Raw genomic sequence first — 26,013 nt, 5'->3', positions numbered from 1 at the left:
CTTTGGGATAATTTTGAGCGATATATTAAAAACACCTCACCCAAGCGATAAATGAATTCGATTTGTACACTTTTTAGGTTAAAATTACATTATAAACTGATTTTTAACGAATTTCGAAACAAATTTAAAATCAAGTATTAATACAATCGAAAAAATTATAAAACTTGCGATTTCGATAGCAATCTTTATAGAAAATAAACAGGGCTCAAAATAGCACAACTTTTTCTGCTGAACGCAACCAAATAATTGCAATAAAGGGTACGTTCAAAACAGCAAAGTGTTAAGTAAGTTATCTTTAAAATTTCACCCTTCATATTTCAAGAACTCGAAAAAGACTAACTAAGCTTACTTAGCATTTTGTGATCCTGAACACGTTTAAATAATTGAATAACTTTAGAAATTGTCTGAGAAGATCGTTGAAGAATTGAACTAAGAAGTTTCCTCAAAATTTGACTCAAATAAGAACTATAAAACATAATTATATTTAAAATTTCAAAATTTTAGATTTAAATTTCTATTTTTCTTTGAACTATTAAAATTTTAATTTGATCTCATACGTACGTAAGTTTGATAAACGTTTTTGTTTTAATACCCAAATATTTAGGGCCAGTCTACGGCCTCCGTGACCCGAGAAATGAAATCATCGCCAAACGTTTATTCTAGTTTATTTCGCAAAAATTTTAAATATTACTTCATGGAATTTAATTTCATTGCTTTCGATTTTAAAATCAATTCAATGGGTGGCGTAAAATTATATAAATTTTACAAAATATTTTTTAGTCAAATTTCCCCCGGAAAATAGAAACTTATGCCGTGCATTGAAGGTCTACGGGAATGGGTCGAGTGTATTACATGCAGATCCGTGTGCAGAAAAAATTTTTAGTAAATACATATTTTGATATTAAAACATGATTTTTTTCTAAAAGTAATAATTTTTAATAAAGCTTTAATTTTCCGAATTTATCTTTTTACGTAAAATATGCTATCTAATTAGCGTAAAAATAGAACCCTATGGTCTAAGTGTTCCACCCCAGGACAGCCACTCTAACCTAACCTAGCGTAAAAATAAAATTTCCCACCCAAAAAATTCAATTTTTCTATTTATAAAAAATGTTACGAATTTTTTTACGCCACTTTAGGGTTAGGCATCTTAAAAAATTTATTTTAGCACATAAATATATATGTAATAAAAAACTTGGTGTAGCCATGAACATTACTCGACTACAAAAAGTGACTTGAACTGAGTGACTTTTTTGAAAGTTCTTCAAAAAAGAACTGTAATTAATGTTTTCTTTAACCCCCCCCCCACCTTTTTTAAATATACATACTAAATATTTAAAGTAAATGTAATTAATTTTGAGGAAACTTTTTATAATAAAAATAAATTTCAAGAAAAATTAAATTCGTACTAAAATTGTATAATAAGAAAAATAAGAAAAGTGATCCTGAAATAACAAATTTTTATTTTAGAAATGCTTCTAATAATTATTTATAAATATATTAATTAATTTTACTATAAAAATTAAAAGAAAATTGCTATAAAAAAAAAAGATATTATATCATCAATTTTTGATTGATATTTTCCGTCAAAGCTTTGTAAATATTGTTGATATTTTCCTAGTTTTTACAACCGAAAAAAAAATCTTTAATAAATATTTTGCAGTATTTATCGTTTATTTACTTAAAACACCATAACCAAACTCCATTCACCAAGCGATTTATTTTTTAATGAATTTACAGTGCCTAAAAGGCGAGTATCTTGGGAACAATAAAGAAGAGTATTCCACTATTTTTGAAAAAATAATAAGCCACCAAAAATTTATTTCGGAAAAGTACACACGCTTTCTTGCCAAAAACTTAAATTAAATTTTAAACCTTTTTTAAACTGTCAAAAACGCGGGCATCCAATTTGATGGCGTAATATGGGTATCATTACACGAAATAACACAAATAAGTTTGACAGATATATTCATAGACATCTGATTATAATAAATATAAATACTTATTATCTATGTATATATTATACCCAGCTGTCTACACTGAACTAACTGATGGTCTATGACTCATACCGCTATGACATCACAGCAGAGCTTACCCGCGTTTTAGGTCACGTGATGTACAGTTTAAAAATTACGATTTTTAATTTTAATATTATAAAAGAAAAATGTGCTTTTATGACTTGAAATCAGAATATTTAAGTATATTTTTACATAAATTTTAAATTTTTTTAAATTTCATGATTTATTTTTGATTAACGATAATACCCTATTGCAACATAATCTATATACAGTGAAACCTGGTTAACGGAGACCTCAAGGGACCGTCAAATTTGTCTCACTTATAGAGACAGGTATTCCACTTACGAAGTGTTTTAGATAAACAAATATAAATAAATATCTGTCTCATCTGTCTCTTTTGTGTTTTCATTCAATGAAAAAATCAGCTGAGTTTAACAGGTATGGTTTACATTTTTTTTACTCGTAGTGCTGACATCTTAGCGTTAAAATCCAACAACAGTTGACGGAAAACGCTTATGATATCATAGTTCCGGACATTCAGAATCCCTGATAGAAATTTCAAAGTTGTCCGGGTCTCTAATTACAGCCACGGATCGGTTCGTGGATCGGCTGCTACTGACAGCACCGATTGGCACCGATATTTTAATATAATTTGTGTATTTTTGTTAAGATTTTTATTATAAATCGTAAATGTAAAATAAGAAAATTAATTATTATTTTTTTCTTAAAATGTTTTATTATAATTACTTTTTACGATAAGTTTTTAAAAAATGCATAATTATAATTTTTAGTTTGAATATTAGCGCTACTGGAACTGGTATTCATGGTAACCAAACTTTATAAAAAATATAGTAATTTATTTTTTTAATTAATGTTTAAGAGTTTATTATGATTTTTTAATAAAATCAGACAAATAATTATAATAAAAAACTATTTTTGTTAAATTTTTCTAAAAATTGTTTTCACTTGTTCAACCGAAGATGCTGCCTCCAAGTGGAGTTTTCTAGAAGTGTTATTGACATATGGTCCATCTCTATCATCTGTCAATTCTTGATTATGAACTTGAAAATGGCAAATAATTTATTTCAAAATGTAAATAATCATTTATTAACCAGTGAAAACATTAAAATTAAAACAGAATTAAATACAGAACTTATTGTTATTAAAAATGAAATATTTGATGAAAATGATTCAATGGAACATGAACTAATTAAAGAAGAAAATGATTCAACTGATCATGAAAAAATTAAAAAGGAAATAATACTAGAAGAAAATGTTACAGTAAAACATGAAATAATTAATTTAAATGAACAGTTTTCACAACAATTGAATACAGAATTCCTAATCAAGGATGAAGATGAAGAAAAATCAATTCAAAATGAAGACAAAAACAATTCAAGTGACGTTTGTGATAAAAAATTTACTCAGAAAAGTAGGTTGATTAAGCTAAAACGAATTCACATTGAGAAAAAATCTTTTTCATGTGAAATTTGTGATAAAAGATTTACCCGACAACAGCATTTAATTCAACATAAACGGATTCATTCTGGACAAAGGCCTTATTTATGTGAAGTCTGTGATAAAAGTTTTACTACTCAAAGCAATTTAAATAACCATAAAAGGACGCATAGTGAAGGAAAATCATTTTCATGTGAAGTTTGTGACAAAAGATTTACTCAGAAAAGTGGTTTAATTCATCATAAACGAGCTCATACTGGAGAAGGTGAAATTTTTTCGTGTGAAATTTGTGATAAAGGATTTATTCAACGAAGCAGTTTAGAAATACATATACGGACTCATACCGGTGAAAAACCATTTTCCTGTGAAGTTTGTGATAGAAAATTTACTCAACAAAGTAGTTTAACTAAACATAGACGAATTCATAGTGGAGAAAAACCTTTTTCATGTGAATTTTGTGATAAAGGATTTACTCAGCGAAGCAGTTTAGAAACACATAAACGGACTCATACTGGAGAAAAACCTTTTTCCTGTGAAGTTTGTGATAAAGCATTTATCCAGCGACAACATTTAATGCGACATAAACGAGTTCATAGTGAAGAAAAACTTTTTTCATGTGAAGTTTGCGATAAAAAATTTACGAATCAAGCTAAATTAATTGAACATAAACGAATTCATTCTGGATCGAAACCTTATTTATGTGAAGTCTGTGATAAAAGTTTTTCAACGCAAAGTAATTTAAATCATCATAAAAGAACGCATAGTGGAGAAAAATCATTTTCTTGTGAAGTTTGTAATAAAACATTTGCGCAGAAAAGCGGCTTAATTCAACATAAACGTGTTCATACTGGAAAAAAACCTTTTTCGTGTGAAATTTGTGATAAAGGATTTACCAAAAGACAGCATTTTATTCAACATAAACGAGTTCATAATGAATAAAAACAATAAAAACATTTTTCATGAGAAATTTGTCATATTTGGATTTACCCGGCAACTGCATTTAATCCCTATCCCTATATATTATAAATGTAACAGTAAGGATGTTTGTTTGTTTGTTTGTTACGCTTTCACGCAAAGACTACCGAATGAATTTGGATGAAACTTAACAATAATATAGCTTATACATCAGAATAGCACATGAGCTATAATTTATAAAGATATATAGTCAAACCTGGATAAGCGAAAGTTCTAGGGAGCACAATCTCATTCTCGCTTATAGACGTTTCTCACTTGCCCGAGTTTCTCGCTAATGCAGGTACATGGGTAGCGTTTCTCTCTTATAGAGGTACGCAGCAATAACAAGCAAGTACGAATGTAGTAAATATATAATATGATAAAATTAATAGTTCCTCCTAAATAATATAAATAAATAAAGCTCGACTTTCGCTTATAGAGGTATAGATAAGTAGCAATCTCACTTACAGAGGTCCATAAAATGACGGGTCCTGGCTATTACTCTCACTTATCCAGGTTTGACTGCATTTAAAATAAAATTAAATAAATTAAATCATCATTTTGAACCATTTAGCATTACTATTTTACACTTAAAAAAATTGAAAACTGTGCATATATTTTAAATAGGGAGGATAAGTGAGGTCAAAGAAAGTAAGGACTATAACATATGTTTTTAGAGTTGAAATTGCCCAGCAAAGCGGGCGGGTATCAAAACGCTGTGATGTCATTGTTTTGTAAAATGACTAGAAAAAAGTTGTAACGACTAAAAAAAATTTGTTCCCAACTGACTAAAAGTTGTAGAGAATTTAATTTGTAACAAAACAAACAAAAAAATGTATTACAAAGTTTCTGTGCGACGAATAGTTAGTCCGTAATTTTTTATAGTGTTACTGTAATTATTGGTAACGTTTTACATAATTATTTTTAATTTAGTAAAGAATGTTTGTAATGTGTTATATGAATAAATTTAGCTACTGACGATGGTTGTGTTACAATCGAAATATCAATATTTAGCGAAATTTAAGTCTGTTGTATGTTTTTTAATTATATTTTTAAAAAAAATTTCTTAATATACAATTTTATTTCAAGTATCGTAGTATTTATTTCAATAACTATGTCTCAATTCAACAAAAATTCATCCTTAGATTTTTACCCGACTGAGCAACGCAAAGGAGTGGTAATGTGTACATCAGTCTATATATGAGTGTTCCCATATGGCACACTATAGATCGTCGACCGATTTCATAATTCAGGCGTCAATCGAATGGTTTAAACCTTGCGAGCGCTATTGAAGATATGGCAGTAATGAAAATTCAATATAGTGACCACCAGACGTCATATTGTGAAAAGAATGTATATGTGTTCCTATGTGGTGCAATAGAGACCAAACGCGTAGGCCTATTTCGATCATTCTAATGCCAATCGATTTGTTTCAACCTTGCGAGTGCTACTGAAGATATAGCAAGCATGTAAATTCAATATGGCGATCACTAGATGGCCATATTGTGAAAAAGCCATCAATGAAACTATGTCAAGTGGACGTAATTAACATTAAAATCGGTTCACGACTCTCAAAGGACCAAACATACATCCATAGGCTGAAAATGAAAGTCGACAAACTGTGGTAAGTGTGGTATCGTTGAATACGTATTTGAACTGAGTTAATTATAAACTGAAAAGAAAAAAAAACAAGTTCAGCAATTTACATAGCGACTTTAACAGTCGGGACACATTAAAATCTACACCGGTTCAAATGTTTCCCAATAATGGATCCCGACTGTTAAAGTCGCTAAGTAAACTGCTGGTTTTGTTTTTTTCTTTTCAGTTTATATTTAACTAAGTCGGGTTTTTTGATTTTTAAATATTTTTTTTATAAGTTATAATCTTTTTAATTTCTGACAAAGCTTTTTAGGAAGTCGATTCGAATTGAAATAAAACATAAACACGACTCACTCCTCTGATGGCATCTAGTGTTCAAATCTGAAAATAATAATAGGTGGGAGTTTGAAAAAAAAGAAAAATAAATTGCATTGATTAAAAAATTTAATTTATTCAGATCATTCTTAATAATATATAATTTTTTTAAACAATTAAACGAAAATTTGGGAGCTCGAAAAGTGTTGAAAGATAAACCATACAAATATCACAGGAACAGTTTTTTTACTCGTGTTTTGGGTTCGTCGAGCAAACTGTTTTTCACAAAGATTTTTTCCTTGTATGAACTCGAAAGTGCAAACTTAAATAGTGATATAAACTAAACGATTTTCCACAAACATCACAAGCGAATGGTTTTTCACCCGTGTGGGTTCGTTTATGTAAAGCTAAGGCACTTGAATTGAAATAAGCTTTATCGCATAAATCACACGAAAATGATTTTTCCCCACTATGAACGAGCTTATGTTTATCTAAATTGTTTGAATCCTTAAAGCTTCTCTCACAAACATCACATGAAAATGGTTTTTCTTCGTAGTGAATTTTTTTGTGTTTATCCAAATAATTTAGCTGAGTGAAAGATTTTCCACATTCATCACATGAAAACAGTTTTTCTCCCGAATTTTCATTAAAATTGCCGAATTCGGATAAATCAGAAATATCATTTGTAGATAATTTTTCCGCATTATGAATCTGTTGATGTCGGTTTAAACTACTTGAACTTGAGAAATCTTGGCTACAAAAATTACAAGAATACGGTTTTTCACCAGTATGAGTTCGGGTGTGTACTATTAAATGATGTCGAAGGGAAAATGTTTTTTCACAAACTTCACATGAATATGGTTTTACTCCGGTATGAATTCTCGCATGACGTTCTAAATTACTTGGTCGATCGAAACTTTTATCACAAATCTCACACGTAAATGATTTTTCAACTTGTTTAGTTCGAACCTTAATTTCTCCAAATGGTTTTTCTTCACCCTCCTGATGAGCTCGTTTATGTCGATGTAAACTACTTGAGCTCGAAAAGGTTTTATAACAAAGCTCACAAGAAAATGGCTTTTCTCCACTATGAGTTCGTTTATGATCGGTTAAATGGTGTTGTAAACTAAACGATTTATTACAAACATCACAGGTGAAGGGTTTCTTTCCAGAATGAATGCGTTCATGCCGTTCTAAATTACTTGGCCGATCAAAAACTTTTTTACACACTTCACATGTAAATAATTTTTCACCCGCATGAAAGCGTCTATGATAAACAAAACTGTTACGATGATTAAATGTTTTATCACACAAATTACATGAAAAACGATTTTTATTTGATGAATTTTCCCCAGTGTGAATCTTTTTATGTCGAATCAAGCTGCTTGAGTTCGAAAATGTTTTATCACAAGAATCACATGCAAAAGGTTTTTCACCGGTATGGGTTCGTTGATGATCAACTAAATGATGCCGAAGGCTGAAACTTTTATCACAAATATCACATACAAAAGGTTTTTCTCCAGTATGAATACGTTGATGGCGTTCTAAGGAACTTGGACGATCAAAAGTTTTATCACAAACTTCACAGACAAATGGTTTTACTCCGGTATGAATACGTCTATGTGTAAACAAATCGTCTTCAGTTGTAAATATTTCGTCACAGAAATCACATGAATAAAGTTCTAACATTTCACTGAAGTTTTCTTCTTTAATCGTTGGATAATCCACGTCAATGCACTCTTCTTTAATTGTTGAAGATTCCATATCAATTTTTTCTTCTTTAATTAACAGATTATTTACATTTAAACTTTCTTGTTTAATCTGTGTTGATTTTATATCCACAATCGTAACATCAGACATAATTTTTTATATAACATAATAATGTCAAAAAGTCATAGACTACTTAGTCCAGGGTTGCCAGGTTTTTTTTCGACTCGTCGCCGACCCGTGGCGCTAAAGTCGCCCAAAGTCGCAGCGATTAATTCAAATGGTAAAAATGAAATAAATTTTTTTTTCAATTCTGATTTATCAAGAATTATAGAATTATTATCATTATTATTATAATGATTAAGCTTATTTATTTTCCAAATAATTAAATTAACTTAAACAATTCTTATTGCGCCCAATACTATTCAAAAAAGATAAAATTAGTATAAATTAGTTAACAGAAACTTTTCACAGTAGTATTGTAATTTTCATTCATAAACTTAAATAAATATTTCCATTAAATCATTGGTATCATCTTCTTCAGCATATTCAATTAAACTTACCTCTATAAGGTCATCACCAGGCTTAGCGTTATCAATTAGATTAACATCTTGATTTTCGTATATCTGACTAGTAAAACGCTTTAGCATTTTGTCCGAAGGCGTGTAATCTTTAGAACAAATTTTGAAAAGGCGCATGTGAATACGTATATGCATTAAAGCAACTAACATTGGAATTAGCATATGGTTTCTAAATCCTAAGGTAAACTTTTTCATAGCCATTTAAAAAAAAAAAAAATAATAATTGGGAAAAAATTTAAAGTCGCCCACCGGCGACGAGTCGCCTTCAATAAAATTTTAATCGCCGAGCATTGTCTAAAGTAGCCTAAAAGGCGATAAGTCGCCCTATCTGGCAACCCTGACTTAGTCACAGACTTATATGTAAATAAAGACTGACAATGCCGTTATACACAAAAAAAGTATTTTTTACCAATCCAAAATAAATAATATTATTATTTTTTGATTACTTTTTTAAATAAAAGATACTCGTGAAGCTTTATCATTAACAAGTGTCCAAAATTAACTCATAAATAACACTGTCTGGCAAATAATATCATCATGAAACTCAACTCAATACCAATTCGTACAGTTTTAGTATAAATTTTTTCTCATTCATAAATAATATTAAATAAAAAAATGATTTTAAAAGTTTTAAAATAATAATTTAAAAAAAAGTTCACGGTTTTTAAGATGATAGAAAATATAGATCAAATTTAAAGGACGGATACACCTGTTACCTGAACACCCACTTGACAGATATTTGACAGATGACATCTGTCTAATTTTTTTTGCCTGTGAAGTGCTTAGTTTGTGGTTATATCTTTAAATAATTAATATTTCAAAAAAAAACTTATTATTTACCAACAAAAACTGTGGAATGGAAAATTTTAATATGAAAAAGCTTTAATTCAACTAGGGACATATCAGAACAGGTAAGAATTAGTTTCGATATCGAATAGTTTCTTCAAATCTAGACGACTAGGTACTTCTCAAAATACAAAAGAAAATTTCACCTTCATTTCGGATTTTGAGTGGTACTGTAGTAAATACTTGTCTCGTAGCCAAATGAATTCGATTTGTGTATTTTTTTTTTGGGTCCAAATTACTCTGCATACCTTACAGTGTATTTATTTAACTTCTAATAACGTTAAAATTGATTGTGGTTTTAATCTTTTTGCATTTTTAAGAAATTATGCTCTGAGAGACCTCAAAAGGACTATCGTGTGTATATCGTGCGTTTAGCACGAGTCTCACGTTAACACAATTTGGAGTAGATGATTAGCGTGAACAGAATATGATCTAAGTTTTTTGAGTTTTTCTCAGATTTTCTGAGGATCAGTGTATGAACGTAATTGCAGGGTTAATCAAAAAGCCAAAAAACGCTCAGACCCGTGCTAACTCCATCCCATTAAAGGCATAGCCAACCCGAGAATCAGAAAATGAATGCAATGATAGGGAAAAACTAATAATTTTCCCTCAAAAAACTTACATAATATTCATGCTAGTTATTAACTCTTCACGCTATCTCAACCTCATTTAAGGTATGGCTTTTATTTGTATATAATGTGGTTTAGTTTTGAAATTGAAACACAGCGCCATCTATTGAATATTCACACAAAATAAAAATAAGTTTATTTGAGGGAAATTGCATAACTCTCATCGCCATCTATTGAAAAATTATAGAACTTAGAGATGAATTCAACCGCTCTCTGTAAAAAATTTTGAAAGTTGATTTTTGTAATCCCTCTTGTACTGATATGCCCTTAGATTTGACTTTATATATTCAAATTATGTTTAGATTTTGGAATGGATAAGTAAAATTTAGACTGACGAACTACAAACAGGAAAAATGAAAGCGTTTATGAAAAGTTTGACCCCATCAACATCTCGTAAAGAGAAACTCGTCACCGATAATCTGATCAATAAATTGTCAGAGAGTGTTAAATACATTCAGATGAATAATAAAATCAAAGAAGATAACGATGATGTCGCTGACGATATGCTAACGTTAATGGCCAACGATTTAGATGGGGACGGAGATGGGAGTACGAATTTATGTGCAGTCATCGAAGCAATCTTCTTACATGGCTTGAAGGATTCTTTCTTTCAAATTGCAACAAAAGCGTTTACAAACGCAGAAACAGATTCACGACCTGAACCATCATTTTGGGATCTTTTACTAGTTTTCTCCCATCAACAAATCATCTCACAAATTTATGCTTTGCAACAGATAACGAATGAAGTTGGATATTGTCGAGCATGGATCCGAATTGCGTTAAACGATAATCTTTTATCGAGTTACATGAGTTCGATGCAACGAGATGCACATATTTTGAAACAATTTTATAAAACCTTTGCGTTTATACGTGATTCCGAATTGTTTGATGTAGCCCAAAATTTGATTAATGGAGTCGAAACGATACCTAATCATTCATTTACGTTAGCGATTAATTCTAGTTTGCTGAATTATTGGACTACACCGCCATTATTGATGGCTGGAATATGGTCACCGCCATTGAAATCATGCCCTGTAAGTATTCCGTAAGCGATTCAGATACATTTCTAATGCCATCCTGAAAATGTGTTTGAAAGACTGAAAATTTCCCGTAGTATCAATTGCCCAAAAATTTTACAGATCACATCTGGTATCGACATTGCCCAATCATTGGATATAACCAAAGTACAAATATCCAATCAAAATAAACAATCAACGTCTACTGATAACGACAGTGGAGTTGGAACTGGGACAAATAGTACTAGTGGGGCAACAAGTACTGCAAGTACAACCAGTACCGGTATAGGACAATTAACTGCGTTAAATGAAGGTAAGTTGGTCTAATAATACGGAGAATAAAGACATTTTTTGTTTGAATGATGTTTGAAAATCTGTTTTTCTTAGGCGAAGCATTACGTATTATCTTACAAAAGTCAAATGAAATCGAGGAAACAATCAATAAACAATCGACTGAAAACGATAAACATCAAGAGGGCACTAGTGAAGAATCATCTTCGTTAACGCTGTCAACAAATTTAGATTCATCAATCGAAACAAATCATTCGAGTGGAATTGGTAATTCATTGTCAGCCATGATGTGTGACGGAGATGGCGGATGGTCATCTACATCCTACAAACAAGATAATGAAGCGAGCTACAATGCACTTATCGATAATTATTATCACTTGAATATGAAGACGACATTTAAGTTACCGATTGTTGAGAATAATGTTGGGCCTGAGTCTAGTGATCAAGAGCAGGTCAATAATATTGAGGATCAGATAACGAGGTCTTTTACGGATAGAAGTACGAAAAATGATCAGGTACTGGACTTTATTGAAGTCAGATACAATGTAGAGAAAGGCCACATCCCCTTTCCACAAGTCCTATGCTAGGACTTCTCTTGAGGGAGGCCCAATATTTTATGATTAAACCAAACATTCGATAAAATAATCTTTGATTAATTATTCACAGATGCTGCAGAATTTAGGTTACGAAGTGATTTCGTCATGTGATCAATCGTCAAGCGATATTACAACGAATGAATTTCATCAGTTTACCAAATATTTTAGTCAAATAGCCAACGAAAAGGGATTAGATCAACAAAAGTATAATTGCAGTGCTTGTGGAAATACATTGGGTATTAGTTTTGGACAACCAAAATATAAGTAAGTAAAAGAGAATTCCCTTCTCGAAAACCTTAGTTGCTCCAAAATTATTAAGGAGTGGACTGGCGATAAGCGGCTCGCCGGGAACTTAAAGACGGGTCGACCACGCGCAAAAAAAGGTAAACAGATTTTTCTGAACAACAATTTTATCAAACGTTGCGCGGTCACCTTTTGTTTGTACTTTGCAATGGACGCAGTGTTGAAGTTTTAAGACAGACGCGCGGCGAACGCTTGTTATATATAGTGAACAGGTGGCTAAATAAAAATGTTTTTAAAGTTTTTGGGCCACCAGTCTGTTTTTTATTTCTGAGGTCATCGACCCACCGGCATACCGAATTCCTGTATGGCCAGTCCAACCCTGAAAATTAATAGATAAAAAAATCAATGATTTAATGTTCTTTTCAGAATATGTGGATTGACTGGCGACTATTATTGCAGTGAATGTATGAGTGATGAATTACATATAATACCTGCAAGAGTATTATTTAATTGGGACTTTAGGAAATATCAAGTATCGAAACGGGCTCACCTATTTTTAACTGAATATAAAAATCATCCATTTATAAATATTAAAGTAAGTTTATTTGATCAATCGAATATTTCTAGTTTTTTTGGCGCGTTATGAAAGAATGATGAGAATGACATAGTTAACCATGTCACCCAAAGGCGAGGCGTCTCTGGGTAAGGAGTGATGAAGAATGATATTTTAAGCAGATGAAAGTATAGGATTATTTCGAGGCCGAACGGCACACAGAAAGCCGATAGCTCCTCCACCGGGTTTTTCCCCAGGATTAATGAACCTAAACATTCTATACCTGACAATTTGCAGGCTTCTGCAGCTACAACTAACATGTATGAATGTTTTATCATCATCCATACAGGCCCGACAAGAGGGATCATTAGAGATTTCCACGTTATGAAGGTTGTAGTTAAATCGATAGTATCCTACCGAGAGTGCTACCTTTCTCAAATGTGTTCTAGTTAGTTTAAGTCGGGCTTAAGTCCCAGTAATCAAGATGGGTTTGGCGTAGCTATTCCTTGATTCGGCAAATTACGGCCCTTGCCACTAACTCAATCCACATGCAAATTTTCAACTTTCTAGCTGAATTTGGAGTAAATGTAAAAACGCGATTCGTCTCATGGATATCACTTTTTCCCTGAAATACTCTACCTTCTAATTTTGTAATTTTATTCCGCTTAGTATAAAGAACGCCATATACCAAATTTAATCTAATTTGAAAATAAGAGGTCGTCTGAGGGTAAATGAATCGGGAAACAAGTAAATAAGAGGTCGTTTAAGTGTTTCTCAAGACTTGGTGAAATAAAATGCCCGATTCCGATTGTTTTGATTTGGAACTCTCTCACTATAGTCACGGTTATTCTGAAATTCGGCACATACTTTCCTCATTTTCTAAGAAATATTTTTTAAACTTTTTTATTTTATTTTACTGCAGATAACTTTTTAACTTTTTATTTTCTTGCAGATAATAAATCAAAAAATCTATTCATTAATAAATAAAATGTCGGATTTACATGAGCTACGCATACAAATGAATTATTTACGTGCATACTTGTACACATGTCGTGAACCGATTATAGAACAATTAAAACGTCAAATATGGCCACGTGAATATCTATATGAAACAATTCATTTATATTCAATATCTGATTTGGAATTAATCAATAATAATAATCAATTAATTATGCAATTAAAATCACTGGTACAGTTTGCACGTAATCATGTGCTCACTTGTTGGTTATGTTCACAAAAAGGATTCATTTGTGAGTTATGTTCGAATAATCAAATATTGTATCCATTTGATTTAGACACTACATTACGGGTAAGTAAATCACATACACATTTTATATTTTAAAGTGTACAAGTAGATTAATATTAAATTACAAATTAGCCTTCCCGCCTCTCTCTCTCTGTAAGCCTCTAGTGCCCAAATTGAGAAACACTGTTCTAGACTTAAAAGCCCAATTTTTATACCATGTATATATGAAATATACATAGTATATTAAGTTTCGTCCCAAGTTTGTAACGCTTAAAAATATTGATGCTACGAACAAAATTTTGGTATAGGTGTTCATAGAATCACCTAATTAATCCATTTCCGGTTGTCCGTCCGTCCGTCCGTCCGTCTGTGGACACGATAACTCAAAAACGAAAAAAGATATCGATCTGAAATTTTTACAGCGTACTCAGGACGTAAAAAGACAGGTCAAGTTCGTAAATGAGCATCATAGGTCAATTGGGTCTTGGGTCCGTAGGACCCATCTTGTAAACCGTTAGAGATAGAACAAAAGTTTAAATGTAAAAAATGTTGCTTATAAAAAAATAAAAAACTTTTGTTTGAAACATTTTTTTGTAAACATCACTGTGTACCCACGAGGGCGTTAATTAGGTGCAAATTTTATAGTATGTATGAATATAGGAATATCAAAGTGAATATCTTTTGTTATTTACGTGACGTCAAAAAAACAAACGACTGCGCATCAACACTTGCGCGTTATATGAGAATATCAGTTAAATATGTCAGATATGTATGTATGTGAAATGTGACAGAGTTATCAACACTGCCTATACATGGTATTTCAACAACTAACTCAGTCAATTGTTTGTTTTCACTTGTTTAGATTAAATATTGTACAAATTCTGTTTTTCTAATGTATTTTTTTATATTTTAGTGCGAAGTTTGTAATGCTGTTTATCATCGCCAATGTTTACAAACTTCAAGTGAATGTCCAAAATGTGAGCGACAACAATCAAGGCGACAAACTCAACTTGATTCTAATAACTCTATAAAATAATTTAATTCAATCAATGAGATTATTACCATCAAATAAGAGATCAAAATAGTATGTACAGAGTCTTTTTTCAACATAAGACAAAATGAACATAAGAAAAAATGTGCCATAGAATATTCAATATACATCGATTAAGGACTATAAAATCAGTTCTGAAAATTTTAGGGGACTTGCCAGATTATTTAAATACATTAATGACTTCAAAAGTAGGCATATTTAACATTGGTTTTATGGTAAAACAGAAGATGGATGGTACGTTTTCATAGATTTCTCCAAAACTAGTCGCTAGACACTAAAAAAAGAAACGTGTAATTTGGAAGGTTCATGTTAAGAAAGACCATGTGATTTTTCAGTATTCATTTATGTTTTCTAAAATAAAAATAATTCGAGTGTCGGAAATAAAACTGTTTTTTTTGTAAAATTGTAGAACTAAGTCACAAATGTTTCTTATTTGATTGTAATTAAAAATTTGAATTTGTTACCTCTCATTATTCTATGTTATATATATTTATAAATATTTATATTTATTTATATTTTATTTGTTTTCAATTTCTATTTAAATAATAATATTTTTGATAATTATATTTTGTGCATTTTTTATTACCCGACCATATTGGAATGAGCTAAATATATTTGACCGTTTAGGATGTATGAGCATGACAATAATGTTGTAAAAAAATTGGAAATCGATATAAAATACATTGCTTTTATGAAGAAATCTCAAGAAAACGACATTTTTTGAGATTTTTGATAATTTTCACTTATAATGAATGAAAAAAAAAAATATATATATGAAAAACTTTTTAATAGAAAGTAAAAATATTAGCAATGGCTTAGAAAAGAAAAAAGTTTTGTATTACTTGTTTCGTTTTTGGTCTGAAATGTTTTAATTTTAAAACTATCTAAATTTTCGGAATTATCTCCATATTTGTCAGAAAAAGTCACTTTGTATTAATTTAGGATAACTTACTATCCTTTTGAAAACTTGTACTTCTCTTTTATTATACAGGGTGTCTCAAAAGTAACTGACGACTTTGATGCATCAGGTAGAAAATAAAATTCGTAGACGGATAGTCGTCTTACATTTTTTGATCCGATGCACTTACACCCGTCCCTTTGTACACATTCATACACTTGCAAACGTATGCATACGTGCAAACCCGGGTAACGTTAAAGTTCTCGTGTGTCACTCTCGCAGTTTCTTACTACCCCGCCCTCCCTCCAACTGTATTGCATATTTTAATTAATAGCTATTTATCCGTGCATCGGATCAAAAAATGGGAAAGGACTTTTCGCCTTAGAATTTTATTTTCTACCTAATGCAACAAGGGAGTCCGTTACTCCTAGGCACCCTGTAAACAAAAAGAGTTTTTATGTAAAATTTGAGGGCTTAAAAAAAATCACATTATATTTTAAAAATTTGTCCAACTCAATATTTAAGTTCGGTTCCGGAATTACGTAATATGAATTTATTATCGAATAAAGGTTATAATCTGTAAATAAAAAAGTTCATTTCAAAGTTTGATACTATTTGCCATTATTTGCAATCGATTATTATAAAAATAGTTTTCAATTTAACCATGTGACGCTTTAGCAGAGATCTAAACCATTATTAATACTCTTCATAAGGTAGGTAATGTAGTAATCGTTATAGCTGCATTATGTTTTTTTCAGTAGATGGACGAAATATGCCATTTTGATCATGGTTACGATTATTTGTTTTAATGTAGAATAAAATTTTTCGAAGATGAAACTTTCTAATTGCTTGAAATTTCAGCTAAAATTCAGAGCGTAGTATCTTTTGATAAGCGGAATAATATTATAAAATTTCTGAATAAATTTAAATAATTTGAAGGATATTTTCAGTGGAAAAACGATTTTTAAAGCTTTTCACATATCTACAGTCTTTTCTAATTAAGTTTGAGGATTGAACAGGAGTGTCTTTTGGAATACCAGGGCTATAGGTTTTCAAGTTCACTCTACTCCATAATTGGTAATCAACAGATGAACACTTTAAATTAGAAAGTTGTTGATTAAAAAAGTAACATTTTGGCTCGAAACATTTTTCCGTAAACCGTATAGTTTAGGCAAAACCGGACTGAAAAGATTTAAATATTTCAAAAAACATTTATCCAAAACTGCTTGAACTTCTTGAATCTTTCCTTAAACAAAAGAACCAAACACAAAAACTTTATTTCCTAGAAAAAATTGTAGTCCGCTCAAAATAATGTTTTTACGTGAATTTATTTAAAGTAAAAAAAAAAAACTAAAAAAAAAGGAAGGTTTCGGCATCTTATTAAAAACCCTACTAACGCACAGTCTCAAAAGTGCTAGGGATGCGTTAATAACGATTTGTATACATAAAAAAAAAGATTTTTGACCAATAGGTATCTCCTATGGCCAATATATATATTTGGCCGTTTTTGCTAATTTTCGGAAAAATGGCTGAAGATATCAAAGTTTTCGACAATTTTTGTTTGAAACTATTTTTCAAAAAGTTGATGGTTTCCGAGATATTGGCCAAAAATCGTTTTTTTGTGTATACAAATCGTTAATTAGCCCAACCCTAGAACTTCTGAGATTACGAGTTAGAAGGGACTTAAACTAGATTCCAAAACCTTCCTTTTCTTTTAGCTTTGTTTTTTTCCTTTGAATAAATTCATAAAATAGCTTATTTTTAGTTACTTTGAACGACCTATTGGTTCAAACATAAAAAAATAAAATTTTAAAGTGAAATAAATTTATAATTATTGAATATTAGGTACACATAATTATAATTAGGACACTTAATTAAAATTTACATATATATTAATATAAAAAATAAAAATTATTTGTCAACGTCATCAATATTTGTCGGTTTCTCTTCAGGATCATCGAATATCTTTAAATGTTTAACGTAATACCAAACAGCACAATCAAACAACACTCCGATTATTATAAACGTAGCAGCTGTGAAATTCATAACATAACGTAATTGTTCACTATCGTACAGCCAACAATTACCACTTCCACTACACGTCTTACCCCACACCAAACACGTTTTATCTGTTAATCAAAATAATTAGTGTGTTAATTAATTTAATTTAATATGAGTGTTAATTATTCTAATTGAGATAAACCTGATTAAGTGCAATAGGGTCTTCCACTATTTTTGAAAAAGTACTTCAAAATGTTGTTTTTGCTAATAAAAAGCCACTAAAAATTTATTTCGGAAAAATACTATTTGTGGTTTTACAAAATACCAGTAGCGGATCCACCCATATGAGCATGCCCACCACCTAAATACACTTATGATTTAATAAAATTTAACAATGAATAGTTAGTCTATTGGTCCTAATTTCATACTAACCCCCACATCTGATAATTTTTGGGAGGAACATATTATTTTGTTTAAAAATTCGTTTCAAAGCATGTAGATTCCAAAAATCGAAGAGTAGCCAAATCGGCTGAAGAGTACTTTTGGAAATCAATTTACATAACCCTATATTAGATTCCGTTATCAATGAACCAAATGTTGGTGTCAAGTACTTGAATATCGATAAAAGACGGTTCAGATGTATCGGCGATTCATTAATGATAGTGAATCAAATATTATAAATGAATACCGAGTCTGGATGGCCTAATGGAAAACAGAATGTGGAAATAATTCCGCCATACCAGAGTCGCTAGCTCATTTCTTTGAAGCATGCGACTAAGATTTGTAGAGAGATCGTTTTTTACACTTGACGAGGTATAACTTTGGTTACGTGCCTCAATGGGACAGGAAAAATTATTCGGGCTTGCTGTCCTAAATATCTGGAAATCAACGATATTATTAACGCTTTCGCGAAAATGTATACTGGCGATTAAGTTAATTTGAAGTTTTAAAAATTTCATTAAAATTGTTTGCGTTTGGGGCTACCCTGGGCCCAATTCTGGGTCAAATTTAATAATTTGTTTCAAACAGGATCACCTGAAAATTAAATCTGAAATTTTTTGTTTATTATTTAATTTACAAAAAATAATCGCTTATTTTAATCGAAATAAATGCCCGGGAAATGACATCTTTAAAATACGATTTGATTCATTTAAGCAGGTTTAGCTGAAGTAACAACTAATAAAAACATACCTAATATACTACCGAATAAAATCGGTGATGGTATAAACGCCAATAAACTTAAAATCATAATACCGAATCCCATCGCCGAAGGTTTATCCACTTCATCAACACATCGTACCGAAACCAGAAAATTAGAAGCCCTTCCACTAGCTCCCGTAAATTTAATTAAACATACAACGGATAAAAATATATAAAATATTGTCGTACAATCAACAGGACATGCTCCGGAAATCGCGAGGCCACTACTAATACAGGAACAATTTGTGAACATCTAAAAAGAAATAAATTCAATTTTGAAAAATTTATTTAAAAAAAAATCCAATTTATAGTAATATATACATACTTTGGTAGCATTTTCTGGAAATAAAATATATTGTCCAGTGCAACCGGCATGACATGCGGATATAAAAGTGTTTTGTTCGGAGACAGGAGTGTTGTAGGAACATACAGGCGAGTATTTTACAAAATCACAGTTGCAATCCATATTACATGTTTTGTTTAATCTAAAAAAAAAAAGTGAAAACAAACAATTGACTGAGTTAATTGTTGAAATACCATGTATACATACATGTCACACATATATATATATATATATAACTGATATAGTCATAACATAGATACTATACAATTTGCGCATAATTTGCTAAGATGGATCCTACGGACCCAAGACCCAATTGACCTATGTTGCTTATTTACGAACTTGACCTCACTTTTTACGCCCTCAGCACGCTATATCTGATATCTCTTTTCGTTTTTGAGTAATCGTGATGACAGATGGACAGGCGACAGACAGACAGACAGTCAGGGTATAATCGCAGTGGCTGAAATTTAATTGTAACTTTAACCATTCTTATCTGGATAACTGCTTTTCTTTATAATTTTTTTTTCCACCAATGAAAATTTAACATGGTTTTTAAAAAACCTTAATAAAGGGCGTAATATACTTACTCGAAAGACATTTTCAAATTATTATCATTTTCGTCACATCCTAAAAATGGATAAATACAAATTCCAATCACATCTACGGCACCAACAATGATATTCCACACAGCTAATGCCCGCGCCGAAGGTTTATATTTACTGATTACAATACCAGAAATCAGTATACCAATTGCTGAGAAAACCAAACCAATCATTCCCGTTGTTAAACTCGAAACGGATGCCGTTTGCTTATATTGTGTTTCGATGTATTTGGGTAAAAAGATCCAATATGGCATAAAACCCAAACAGTAAAAAACGGATGCCATATTATTGCACATAAAAGTTTTATTTGTTAATAAACGTTTGAATGTTCTCATCATGTTCCCGAAGGAAACCACTTCCGGTTTTTTTTCAACGTTTGGTATTTGTTGTTTGTTGTTATTTTCGATTTGCTGTTGTTTTAATTTTTGTTTTCTCATATACGATTCAGGTAATTCCTTCGGGAACATTGCCATTAGGATAGATAGCAAATAGATTGGAATTGACAAGATTAACCATCCCAGCCACCATGCGCCTAACCATCGGGAATCTCTTTGATCTATAATTGGTGTCAAGTATGGAGAAATGTATATTTTTAGGCATGCTGATGCTAACGCATAACCGAATGCTGGTCCTAATAGACGAATAAAGTAACTGATACCTAAAAAAATTCATATCATTATTGTAAATACTATTATTTTTAGGTTTCATTTTTAGAAAACATCGTTTTATCCATGTTTTCAGGAAAAACTGAAACATTTACTGCAAAATATGACTTCCTGACATCTATTGGCGACGAAATAAAGTCACATTACCGGGACATTCAAATTGATATTTGTGTGGAGACATTTTAAATGGTTTCTTATATTAGTGATAAAATTTGTGTCTTTTTAGCACAAAAAATACCGAGCAAAGTTCGGTCACCCAGGTACTTACTACAAAACTCGATCATTGTAGTAAAAAAAAAGTGGTCAACCTCGGAATCTAACAGAATAAGCTCAATTTTTATACAAACACGAGTGCGCGTCCTTAGATATTCAAGATCAAAGGTAACAGAAACCATTTTTTTGAGAAGTTTTCGTTTCCTTTGCCTTCAATGGTATTTACATTTATTATAAAAGTTGTAGAGGATAAAATTATCTAGAAATCGTTTTCTAACCGTTTTTATCCTCTACAACTTTTATTATAAATGTATACGGTTGAAAGCAAGGCTTGTTTCCCTTGACTTTCCCTGATTCTCAAAAAACTGATTTATTCCACCTTTGACCTAGAATATTTAAGGACCCTGAATGGAGCTGAGAATTTCAATTGGCCACGTGAACCCATCTGATGGCCTAGCTAGTACGAGGTCCTTTCTTGTTTTTACGCTGAAGAAAATCATGTTGGTTGGGAAAAATATTAAAATACTAATTATCAGATATCAAAAAAGAAAACACAATAATCTTTAAGTCGTTAATTTTTGGGATATTTTCATTTTGGTATTTTCTACTAAAGCTAGTTATATCAGATCTGTAAAAGTGTAGCAGTACTTACTAATTAGCGCAGGTGTTTTGGATTTTTTAATATTGTCATCCATGTACGATACGCCTAAAGTATGATACAAAGATCCACCAACGCCAGAAATCAATTGTGCGATAAATAATATTATCTAAATAATAAAAAAATAAAATAATAGAATGATATTGGTTATCTACAAATTATTTCAAATAAGCATAGCGATCTCTGTCGAGCAAATTATAGTACTTATGGGTAGTTATATAAACTAAAGAATTGTCGTTAGTTAAAATATCATGAAAAGTGTGTTGCCAACTAATTTCTCTGTAAAACATTCTGTTATTTACACATATTTCTAGTTGACGACTGAAAATATTTTAAAATTAAAACTATTTCCTTGATGTAATTACCATTCAGTGCCTAATTCTTAGGACTAATGGGATTTATTAATACACTAAGGCCATAAATTAAACCAAAATATTGAAGTTTATTATTTTTCTTGCCTGAGAGACATATTATTATCCCAAAAGTATATTAAGAACAAATTATTGGAAAATGGTAAAATAGAGAACCTTAGTATTCTAGAATTAAATTTACTAGAAAAATGAACCGTGACTGACACTACCGTTACTTTGGATGGCAAAATAATTATATTTTGAGTAAGAGTATAAATGGCCGAGCGGTCTAAGGCGTTTATTTTTAAGGCTTAGGTTGCGGGTTCGAATCCAAGCAGCGGTAATGTGAATAATTATGATTAATGAGGGCGGTAGAATTGATCACATTGTCGTCGCTTGGATAAGAACGAAGCAACCGACTCCACCCACATCAAAATGTAATTATAAATATGTTTGAAATCAAATAAATAAAGATTAACAAATAATGATGTGGGTGGCCTCTGTTATAGGCGTATATGTCAGAGAACGGAGGTTAAACCCCATTATTATTATATTTTGAGTTATTTTAAAGATATAAAGATATTAAGTAAGATTCTGAAAGCTAAAAGTACTTAAGTGTTGGCACCATACTAAAGTATTTTTACCAACAAAAAAAGGAATTATTTTTCCATTCATGGTACACTTTTTCATGGAATTACACTCGAGCAGAAATCAGACTCATTTTCTTTCTTAGTTTGTAAAAAAAACCCGTATTTTAATGCGCAACTTTACAGAATGCGTACTTACTTGTGGTGCAAAATTATTTTCCAAAGGTACCAAACTATTTGCTTGACATTCATTCGAAGTTCTATTTAATTGGCACAAAAATTGGTTCTGATTGTTATTATTTGTACCGAGTGTATCAGTGGCTGTATAATTATCAGCTAAAGCATATTCTTGTGTTAATAACAGCGCAAGTTCACCACTTCCGTAAATAAATTGTGGTAAAGCAGATATTAGACAAAACGTTGCGATTAGAAATAAACCAAATGCAATCCATCGTGGACGATGTCCATACCCTCCGTAGTAACTTATTACAGCTGATAGAAAAAGGGAACTTATATCATTTCCAACACTTATTATCCCTAAAATTTAAAAAAAAAACTGTTATGGAAAAAACAACTTAAGGAGGCCGTACCGTAATTTTTTCACTATACGATAGAAAAAGATGATGACTACTTGGTAGTCGAAATACTTATTTATATAAAACAAAAATTGATTTAGGAAAATGGGGGCAAAGCTCGTAAAAAAGCGTTTTAGTATAAGCAACTTGTGTTAGAGTGTTTTAATTTTATTGATTGAATATTTAGGAATACTTTCATCAAATTTTTCTCCGAATGTTTTTGATGACTGTTACTTTGAAGAGGGGTGTTTCCAGGCTCATTTCCTTTATAAAAAAAGGTATGTCTCGACAGATTCTTTTGACTTATGGTCATTTATTCCTTAACACTCTGTGTATATGAATACAAAAATAATTAAATTGTCTATATAGTTTTTGAGATATGAGAGACTTGTATCTCGATATCTTTAGTAGTTTTTATATATTTTAATAAATAATACTCACTATAATTTTCAATCGAACGATTCTTTACACGATTTTTGAACATTCACACTTCAATCGATGAAAAATCGAAAGAAAAGACGCACATAGTGAACAAAAAACTTTTTTTTTTATTTTATCAATCATTTTCATCGATTAATTTTGATCTGATTGAGATCTGATGGACCTCGTTTGACACACGCTTTTTTCGAAACATTCCAAAAAACAATATTTACGTTTCGAAAAAAAGAATATGAAACGATCAATAACATTTCGATTGATAAAATTAAACCTAACTGCTTATGCAGTTGATCTATTATTAACTGGAGTGAATTATATCCTGTGTTTGACTTTATCAATTAGGTTGATTATTTTCAACAGCGCCGCGCCGCGCTATTATAATTTACATATATTCAATCTAAAGTGTTCTATAGACGTTTACTTTTTTTGATTCTTCTCAGTGTTGAAGTTCAGTGACATCTTTACTTATCCTCATTGAAAAATCACAGACATTAACTTTTTTTACAAGTTGAATTTACGTGATTCAAAAACCTCTTGCTTTTATGACAAACTTTCATTGGATTTTGTCATTACCAGTCTGTCAAAACTGTTTTTTTATTAAGGTAGAATAAGCTAAACGGTAAATATATGTTAAAATTAACCGTCTCCAAGTAATTTCAGGTAAACAAAAAATTAAAGTTGAAAATAAGATAAAAAGAATTTGAACCCTAAATATAGCCTACTTGTACATCCCTTATTTGGATGAAAACACTTGTTTTTTTCTTTTCTATGTCATAGTTTACTTTCTATTAAACAGTTTTTTTATTTGTTTTCATTCGTTCCAAGTGAAAATTATCAAAAACTGATGTGGTTTTTTTTGATTTCTCCATAAGAGAGTATTTTATATCGGTTTTCAATGATTTTTTTCTTAAAAATTTGCACGGATACCAAAGCTGAAATTTTAACCACATATTCATTGAGTAAAAGTCAACCTATAAAAATTTTTGAGCCTTTAAATCAAACATTGTTGTCATGCTAGTACATCCTTAAATAGAAATAGAATAAATTACTTCAAAAGTAAGCATATTTAAACCAAACTAGTCAAAACTAGTCGGTGGAAATTAAAAAAAATCTATTTAAATTAAAGTTAAAGTCTTAATAAATTATTGAAAACAAAAAAAACCCGTTGTGTCCGAATAATCATGGATGTATGAGCACGGTAGGGGGAACACAAGTAAAAAAATATATATTTCTAATTTTGAAAACCAAGGCAGATATCGAAGTTTTATTCTTGTTTTTCGTCTATATTCATGAAGTTATAAAAAAATTCATCTTCAAAGTTGAAAATAAGGTATAAATAATTTCAACCCTAAATCTAAAATTGCTTTGGTGTTCGTACTACCTTAAAGAAATTGTACCGTATTGATGTTTGAATGGAGCAAAATTATTGAACGTCTATGAACCACTTTACTCAGTATGCAATTTTTCTATATGAACACACATATATTAAAGCTTCTAAAAAAAAAAATTCAACACTTACCAGTTGTTTGACTTGGTATTTTAAACCGTTTCTCAATCATTGTCAGCGTCCCATTAAAATACGCATAAGCGGCCGAAAATAAACATCCCAAAAACCCGTAAACGAAGACATACGCATTTTTATTTGCATATCGTTGTAACCAATCATATTGCAAACATCCCAAACCACATTTAATATCATCCAACTGTTCGTAGGAATCATTCAAGAATTGTTTTTCATTCTTTTCAATTAATTCATTCTGTTGTTCGGCTAATTCGATTGATTCGTTTGTTGACTTCTTGGACATATTCTTTTGATTTTCTGGCTTGCGTCGCTTGTGATTTTGTGGATGGAACACTACGCTGCGCCCCGTTCGGTACTACGGTACTACGTAACTATTATTAAATGAAACTAATAAGGATATAACAATTATTGTGACTTATTTGTGTTGAGAATAATTCACTGAATATTTGTGTTTATTTGTGATAGGAGATATTAATATTTTTAATACAATATCTTCAATGATAATATGCAATGGTATAGTAAAAATCGGCTATATTGACGTTTTGATATCGCTTATAACAACGAACCTGTTATTATGACGAATTGACGAAGTTAGGCTAGATTAGGTTGACAATGCAAAATTTATCTTTTTGATATTTCCTCTTCCCTAAACTGGAAGATTCCCGACTACTAAGCAATTTTCAAGGTTATAAAACGCATTAGAATAAGTTTAAATTTCGCGCTCAGTTTCGATTAGTGACATTTATCAAAAAAACATACATTGAATGTCTAATTTGCATCCTCAAGGGTAAACAGTGATGTTTACGAAGAAATGTTTTAAAATAAAGTTGTTAATTTTTTTATAAGGAACATTTTTTA

The 26,013-nt window shown here is 30.7% G+C and overlaps 4 protein-coding genes across 4 annotated transcripts; 2 read left to right on the top strand and 2 right to left on the bottom strand.

The window, feature by feature from the left end:
• Positions 1 to 3,212: 3,212 nt before the first annotated feature.
• LOC123303035 (zinc finger protein OZF-like) lies at positions 3,213 to 4,574 on the top strand. The gene has a single exon (XM_044886131.1). It carries the CDS (start codon positions 3,213 to 3,215, stop codon positions 4,413 to 4,415), a length of 1,203 nt encoding a protein of 400 aa, XP_044742066.1. The 3' UTR covers positions 4,416 to 4,574.
• A 1,966-nt stretch (positions 4,575 to 6,540) lies between these two features.
• On the bottom strand, positions 6,541 to 8,213 carry LOC123302092 (zinc finger protein OZF-like). The gene has a single exon (XM_044884877.1). It carries the CDS (start codon positions 8,202 to 8,204, stop codon positions 6,627 to 6,629), a length of 1,578 nt encoding a protein of 525 aa, XP_044740812.1. The 5' UTR covers positions 8,205 to 8,213; the 3' UTR covers positions 6,541 to 6,626.
• A 1,091-nt stretch (positions 8,214 to 9,304) lies between these two features.
• LOC123302091 lies at positions 9,305 to 15,564 on the top strand. The gene is made up of 8 exons (XM_044884876.1): positions 9,305 to 9,543; positions 10,410 to 11,141; positions 11,247 to 11,436; positions 11,511 to 11,929; positions 12,081 to 12,274; positions 12,680 to 12,848; positions 13,759 to 14,115; positions 14,966 to 15,564. The coding sequence occupies exons 2-8, from the start codon at positions 10,461 to 10,463 to the stop codon at positions 15,086 to 15,088; spliced, it is 2,133 nt and encodes a 710-aa protein (XP_044740811.1). The 5' UTR covers positions 9,305 to 9,543; positions 10,410 to 10,460; the 3' UTR covers positions 15,089 to 15,564.
• Positions 15,565 to 17,912: 2,348 nt separating this feature from the next.
• Positions 17,913 to 25,579, bottom strand: LOC123303034 (solute carrier organic anion transporter family member 74D). Its single transcript, XM_044886130.1, has 7 exons — positions 25,153 to 25,579; positions 22,820 to 23,157; positions 21,678 to 21,792; positions 20,133 to 20,805; positions 19,528 to 19,687; positions 19,194 to 19,455; positions 17,913 to 18,130 (listed from the first exon to the last, which is right to left on the bottom strand). The coding sequence occupies exons 1-7, from the start codon at positions 25,436 to 25,438 to the stop codon at positions 17,913 to 17,915; spliced, it is 2,052 nt and encodes a 683-aa protein (XP_044742065.1). The 5' UTR covers positions 25,439 to 25,579.
• Between the last annotated feature and the right edge of the window lie 434 nt (positions 25,580 to 26,013).

Source organism: Chrysoperla carnea, chromosome X (assembly GCF_905475395.1).
Source record: "Chrysoperla carnea chromosome X, inChrCarn1.1, whole genome shotgun sequence".
NCBI classification, from domain to species: domain Eukaryota; kingdom Metazoa; phylum Arthropoda; class Insecta; order Neuroptera; family Chrysopidae; genus Chrysoperla; species Chrysoperla carnea.
Note: the sequence above shows the minus strand (reverse complement) of the source record. Positions and strands in the feature narration are given on the sequence as shown.